Raw genomic sequence first — 7,704 nt, 5'->3', positions numbered from 1 at the left:
TCAAAAATACTTGGGCAACTTAGCCTGAAATCGAGGAGCACGAGCCACATTTAAAATATGCCGATGTTTGCGTTCAACCCGACCATTCTGCTGAGTCGTGTCAACACACGACGTCTGATGTAAAATACCTTTCTTAGTAAAAGACCCCAAACTGAGAAACTCTTGGCCATTATCACTACGAATCACTTTCACTTTCCGGCCAAATTGAGTCTTAGCCATAGCACAAAACTCACAAATCAACTGTGAAAGCATCATATTTACCAACCATCAAAAACACCAAGTAGCACGAGAAAAATCATCAACAATGGTTAGGAAATAGCAAGCATCACAACTAGAAGCAATCTTATTTGGACCCCAAATATCACAATGAATTAAATCAAAAATTTTAGATGCTTTATTTAAACTTAACGAAAATGAGTTTCGGGGTTGCTTCCCCATAAAACAAATGTCACAATCAAAAGAACAATTGAAGTTACTACTATGAGTACTATGACTACTAGAAACTTCCGGAAGAGAGCTCACAACTTGCATTGACGAATGCCCGAGACGCCTATGCCATAACACACTTGCATATGAAACAACCACTTTGTTCTCCTGAAGGTTCCGAGCACGAGCCGGACGAAAAATATAGACCCCATCACACTGCTCCCCCGCTCCAATCAGGTTCTTCAAACTGTGGTCCTGAATAATGCATAGCTTGACAGTGAACATAATAAAATAGCATTATTTTTCTAACAATTGAGACACAGATAACAAGTTGCATTTAAGAGCAGGAATATATAAAACATTATCAAGAGTTAAACCATCAGACAGAAAAACTCTGCCTTCTTTTGTAGCTGTCGTGCTCTTCCCATTGGGTAAACCAACAGGCGAAGAAACATCATACAAATCAATGAAAAGAACTATGTTACCAGACAAATGATTGGAAGCTCTAGTTTCAATGAGCCACTCAATAGAATTATACGTACCAAGTTTGTTACTATCCGACGAGGAGCCAGACTTAGCACCCTTTACCGCAACCATGATTTCCTTCCATTGAGCATCAAAGAACGTTGGAACACTCCCACGATCAGAATCAGAAACCTGCTCATTTGAACCTCTACAGCTACCAACAGCACGAGCAAACTCACCCTTGCCCTTACCAAACGACCGAACACCACGACCTCCACCCGGAAATCCGTGCAACTCATTACAATGGTCCTTATCATGACCAAACTTTTTACAATAAGTACACTCCTTCTGTTAAGATGTTCGACCGAAAACCGTACCTGTTGAATTAAAACCGACAGTCGTAGAAGAATGAAGAAGAGGTCTCATGTGCCTCAAACACAGATTGCTTACACTCATCAACAACAACTTTAGCATAAGCAGCATTCATAATAGGTAAAGGATCACTCATCAACAAAGTAGAAACAACGAAACCAAACTTCTTAGGATCCAAACCAAGACAAAATAGATGCAACAAGTCATTTTCATGCAACTTAGCATATTCTTTCGCAGCAGAACAAGTATAAGCAGGCAGTTTCACATAATTAGACAACAAATTCTGCAATTTATTCAATTCACCATAATAAACTGCAACAGAACGACCCCTTTGCTTACAATCAGCAATATCATGCTTAAGTTCAAAAATACGAGGACCGTTACCAAGAGAATAACGATCACGTAAATCAACTACTAGAAAACACCTTATTTACAACGGAAAAATTCCGTCGGTACACCCTATAAATCCGTCGAAAAAGGCTGTTTTCGACGGAATTCCGTCGGAACGCGTTGTCGGAGATCACTTCGTCGGGAAAACGGCCATTTTCGTCGGAAATTCCGTCGGAAAACACTATTCCGACGGAATTTTTTCGTCGGAAGAGGTTTTTCCGGTACCGGAAAGTCCGTCGGAAAAGTTAATAAAAAAAAAAAACAGAACAGGCCCACCCCATTCCCTCTGCACCTGCCCCCTGCCCCCTAACCACCCTCTGCACCTGCCCCCTGCCCCCTAACCACCCTCACGCACCACCCCTACCAGCCTCAACCACGCAACACCACCGAAACCACCCACACCCAAACCCACTAGCCCACCACCGTACACCACCACCAACCCACACCCAAACCCACTACCGTACACAACCAAATCGCAACCCACCTAACCACCGAACCCACCTCACCACCACCAAAACCCACCCCACCACCCAAAACAACCACCAAAAACATAAAAAAATCCATAATTCACCAACAACATATATTTTTAAAAAATCAAAAAAATCAACAACTTAATTAAAATCAAAATAAAGAAGGAAAAAAAAGTGAAACATACCTTCATTTGACAAAACAACCGCCGAAATTGGGTTTATAAGGTCAAATTCAACCATGAAAACTCTAGATCTAGAGTTTTCATGGTCGAATTTGACATGAAAACCTTTGTTTTTTGCAAATTTATTGTGTTATTAGGGTCGGTATTTGTGGTTTTGGGTGAGAAGGACGACGAGGAGGGAGATGAAATTGTTGTTGGTGGTGTCGGTTGTGGCGGTTCTTGGGTGAGAAGGAAAACGAGAGGAGGTCGGTGGTGGAGGGTGAAGGAGTTGTTGTTGTAGTTGGTGTCGGTTTGGATGAGAAGGAGCGAACAGAGAAGAGATAGGGGAGGGAGAAGGAGGACGAGGAGGGAGAAGAGGAAAGAGGCGTGAGGAAGGAGAAGAGAATAGGAGAGGAGAGAGAAAGAGAAGGAAGGAAGGAGAAGAAAGAAGCGGTGAAGAGGATTAAGGTTTCATTTTTTAAAAAAAAAATTAGATTCCGACGAAATTTTAATCCGTCGGAATATATGGTATTTCCGACGGAATATTCCGTCGGAAATTTCCGATGGATTACATTTCCGTCGAAAGTTTATGTTTTTGATGGAATATTCCGTCGGAAAACCCATAAATTCCAACGGATTTGTGTTCCGTAGGAATTCCGTCGTAAATTTCCGACAGATTTTAATTCCGTCGGAAAGTTCTGACGGATTTCATGTCCGTCGGAACTGGTCCGTCATAAATTGGCCTATTTCTAGTAGTGAATCATCCCACAATGTTTTAGCATCATCAAGAATAATAACAATAGAACGAATACTAGCATCAAGAGTATTATAAATCCAAGAAACAACAATAGAATTAATAATACCCCATTGACGGTAATCCGAGTGCTTAGAGTCGGGCTTGACAATAGAACCATCAACAAACCCGAGCTTGCTCTTGGAACGAAGATTGTTGCGAATCGATCTTGACCACTCTTCATAGTTGTCGACGGTAAGCAACACAAGACAAATCACCAACTGAGATCCTTCACTCGGATGAAGATAATAGTCTGTGAACAGTTCGTACTTAGGAGGTGGAGGAGAAGGATCGCCTTCACCCATTGCAACAAATCACGAGCACGTAACACACTAAACGAATACCAAACATGCACCCCACACACACTCGGTAGCACCCAACAGAGCACCACACACACTTGCGCACCACACAGCACGCACAACAACAACAACAACAACTACGCAACACACCACACGCTGCCACACACTCGCACAGCAGCCTACAGCACACCAAAGACTCGCACAATACGCACCACACGCCACCAGCGTACAACACACACCACACGCAACACACAGCTGCACGCACCACACAATAGCGCACCACTAGGAGCAACACTCCAAACCAATCAAGCACAACAGGGTATGAAATATAATGTTATTTTATTGTTATTTTATAAATATGTACAAAGGTTTTGTATGCATCAGGTTTACAATAAAGTTATTGTGTGGCGCGATTTAGCTGTTAAAAAAAATAATGATAAAAGTTACCCTTATACTCATTAAAGTTACCTGTACCTTACTAAAAGTTAACCATTCATTAAATAAAAGTTATCCATACCCTTACTAACCTTACATTAAGTTAACCTTTCATTAATATTCAGTAAAAATATTTTTAATAGTAAAATTATTTAAAGTTCAATAAAAAAAAAATTTATTTAGTAAAAATGAGTTTAATTAATAAAAAATAATTTTAGTTCAACAAAAAATAAGGTAAAGAGAATAGGACTTAAATAGGGAATAGGGTATAAATAGTGGCGAAGTCACATAGGAACATCTGTCCCCCCCATTTAAAAAAAAAAATATTTACGTTAGCTTAACAGATGCATTTACAAGAATAAATAGATTACATATACAACTTATATAACAAAGGTAAAATTTGGTCTGTTGGTTGTTGGGCCTTGAATAAGGCTTGTTTCTCTCACTATTCTTAGGTTCGAGTCTCTATTTTTGGATTTCATTTTATAGTATATAATTCAGATATACAAAGTATTATAAGTCTTCAAACCTCTAACTACTCTCATTACTAATGTGTTATTCAACTATTTTTAATGAATACATATCTCCGTGTTTTTTTTATCTCTTTAATTATTTTTTTTTTGAAAGATTTTTATCACTTTAATTATGTGTGCCTAAATTTATTTATTTTTTTTCATTTTTATTAATTGTTTGGAAATAATTAAGTTTCAAGATTTATTTTTACAGAATACATTGTAATAATTTCATTAGTCAAAGAAAGTTGTGTTTTTTTTTTTCGGATGTAACCCAAATCCCTTCATATCTATTATCAATTAGTTTAAATGCTAAATCGTATTTATCGATTATTGGGGATTACATAACTAGGAATTGGGGTTTACAAACAAAAAATTATATTTTTTGGTCGATAATTTTCTTAATATGCAATGAAACTTTTAACAACTCCTTTTTTGCTATATAATAATAATAATTGTCATATCTCATATGTAGTTTTAAATAAATATTAAACAATTTATGTGATCATTTTTTTTTCTTGAATTTTTTGTCAATTTATTAAACATCTGAAATTTGTCACCCTGGATTACAAATCCTAGCTCCGCCACTGGGTATAAACCATTGATTTTAATATCTGACCCGAAAATAAATCAATCAAACAATAAATCCTCCAAATCAATTACAATTCTCCTTCTTTATCTTGCCATTCCTTTATGTGATTTCAAATTTAGAAACTTAAGTTACTACTCCGATAACATCTAAAAGAAAAATTTATAGAGATACATGAGTAATGTTGTTTGTTAAAATTAAATAATTAATTAAATACGCTAATAAAAATTTATGATAACTATAAAATCATCAAGATGACTTGAAATGACATAAGCTAAACATATATAGTATACCAACCATTAGGAATATATTGAATAAAATCACAGGATAGATGAAGAAATAATGAGTGTAATGCTATTGTAAATATGCATATATGAAATATATATCTCTATTTGAAAAAACCTTTGTATTCCAAAAGAGAGACCAAAGGTGATACATGTTATCTTTCCCTCTATAATTTTTTTTCTTAATAATTTTTCTAAAAAATAATCTATTCTGTAACCCCTAAAATATTTTATATAATTATGCACATATTTCTTTTTAAAACATTATTATTTCTTATCTTCTACAATTTTTATATTATGTATTTGTAAATTATGATGAACTTAATTAAGGTAACATAAAATAATATCATTGCCCAAGATTTCTTGGATATTATATTTTGATTCTTTCTTTGGTCATACTTTATCATTTAATATTAATTTAAAGATACTAAGGTCATTTTGCATTAGGATATATATTCCTACCCTTGGATAAAATCGGTGCACAATTAAAAATAATATTCAATGTTTTTTGTTATATATGCTTCTATTTTATACGAATTTAAGCTATTCTTTTTTAATCTAAAATATGAATATGTTGTAATTTGTTTAATTTAATAATGAACCCTTTAATAACTTTTGAGAAAAAGTAAATATATGAAGTTACAATCATAAATTAGCCTTATTGATAGTGCACCTCTTTTAAAGAATATAATACAATATGTAATATTAACTCCTCAATCAAATATATTATAATTTACTGAGTAATGTGAATATTGTTCATAACTTCTATTTTAAAAAAGCATAAAGATATAAAGTACATTATCTCCTCTTCTAAAGCTACCCCCCCTAAGCCTAGAATTCACCGGAGTTTGGCACCGTTTCCCCTTCCATTTTAATTATATTAGGTTTTCTTTTGCTCATGTTCTAGCGGTGAAGTCGAAGTGGAACCAGGCTCCTCAAAGGGCTTCTAATTAACTCCGCTTAGTGCTAACCTCTTCTCGCTGGAAAAGGTTTGAAGTTGTTCATTTGAGTTTTTTTTTCAAAGTTTTAAGTAAATTTTAACGAGATCTAAGCTAGTTTATTTTAATAATGTCTCCGATCAATTTACCTCATAAACGTATTTTATGATTTACTCCATCACTTTCTATAACAATCAAGTAAATTCCTAAATCAAATAATTTCATAAATTCCCTAATCAATGATTTTAACAAATAAATCCCTCAATAAATATACTTACCAAATAGGAATAGAAATATTATTGTATACTCCCTCCATCTCATATTAAATGCAACACTAGATGTTCACAAAGTTTAAGAAAATTTAGGGTAGGGCCCCAAAGTGGATTTTTTATAATATATAAAATATTGTTGGTAGGAAAAAAATAATAATAATAATAAAAAGTAGTATAAGTGGGGTTGGTAGGAAAGAGAAATAATAAAATATTTGTAAAAGTGGGGTTAGTGGAAGAGAGAAATTATAAAATAATAGTGGGTCATTGCCAAAAAATAGTAGTGCTGCAATTATTATGAAACGGCTGAAAATGAAAGGTGTTGCATTTAATATAAAACAGATGGAGTAGTAAGTATAAAATACTTCTTTAAGAAGCTTGGGCAAAAAAAAAAAAAAAAAAAAAAAACATGTGTCATTGCTGGCTTCGCCTGTAGTATATAGTTATAGATACGTGACACTTGTCACTATTTGAGTGATTAAGATTTATTTTATTTTAAGTTTTAAATTTTCCTTTTAAAAAAATAATTTTAATTAAGAAATTTTGACTTTCAACACAAAAAAAAAAAAAAAAAAACACGAAATTGTTTTTAAACATCATAAAAAAAAACCAGTTTTATTTTAACATCACAACAAGTTCAAAAATTGGATTTTACTACCAGTTAACAAATTTCATCCAAGAATCCGTTAGTGGGACCCACAATACATGTCCACGTGTCACCATATTAATTATTGGTGACTTTGGTGTAATAAAAACAAACAAACAAAACCCTAAAACTAACCCTGCCACCCCACCACGACTACCCAGCAGCCGTTGCCCTTGCCCCACCTCCGACACCTATCCCATCCCAGCCACTGGAAGCAACCCCCCTTTCTTTCCCCCATCCTAAAACTAACCCACCCACCCCTTTCCCCAACTTAAAACAGCCAGTCGTTTTGCAAAGCCCTCGAAAACGGCTACTAGCTATGGAAATCGACCGATTTAGGGTTAAAATCAATCACTCATGCCCTAAACCGGTCAATTTCGACCGCTGATGGCCATTTTTGGTGGCCGTTTTTAGGGGTTTGTAAAATGGCCGACCAAAACGGGTGTGGGAAAAAGGTGGCTGGGTTAGTTTTGGGGTGAGGGAAAGGGATGGGGTGGAATCTGGTGGCTGGCTGGGAAAAGGGTGTCGGAGGTGAGGCAAGAGTAACAGTTGCGCATCTGGTGGTGGGGGTGGGGTGGCTGGGTTAGTTTTAGATTTACTTATATTTTTCTTTTTTTGGACCAATAATTAGTGACACGTGGACATTGTAGGCCCC

The 7,704-nt window shown here is 35.4% G+C and overlaps 1 protein-coding gene across 1 annotated transcript; it reads right to left on the bottom strand.

The window, feature by feature from the left end:
• On the bottom strand, nucleotides 1–3,382 carry LOC110692014. Its single transcript, XM_021869007.1, has 5 exons — nucleotides 3,083–3,382; nucleotides 1,322–1,546; nucleotides 787–1,239; nucleotides 523–681; nucleotides 1–240 (listed from the first exon to the last, which is right to left on the bottom strand). The coding sequence occupies exons 1-5, from the start codon at nucleotides 3,380–3,382 to the stop codon at nucleotides 1–3; spliced, it is 1,377 nt and encodes a 458-aa protein (XP_021724699.1).
• Between the last annotated feature and the right edge of the window lie 4,322 nt (nucleotides 3,383–7,704).

The sequence above is a fragment of the Chenopodium quinoa genome, unplaced genomic scaffold (genome assembly GCF_001683475.1).
Source record: "Chenopodium quinoa cultivar QQ74 unplaced genomic scaffold, ASM168347v1, whole genome shotgun sequence".
NCBI lineage: Eukaryota > Viridiplantae > Streptophyta > Magnoliopsida > Caryophyllales > Amaranthaceae > Chenopodium > Chenopodium quinoa.
Note: the sequence above shows the minus strand (reverse complement) of the source record. Positions and strands in the feature narration are given on the sequence as shown.

Excerpts from the sequence above, each read along its gene's own strand:
- LOC110692014 (XM_021869007.1), bottom strand. The coding sequence starts at position 3,382 with ATGGGTGAAGGCGATCCTTCTCCTCCACCTCCTAAGTACGAACTGTTC. Across the intron at positions 1,547-3,082 it reads ATGCTAGTATTCGTTCTATT|AATTTGTTGTCTAATTATGT; the intron begins GTTATTATTCTT and ends AATAAATTGCAG. Across the intron at positions 682-786 it reads ATGGTTTAACTCTTGATAAT|GACCACAGTTTGAAGAACCT; the intron begins GTTTTATATATT and ends TGCATTATTCAG.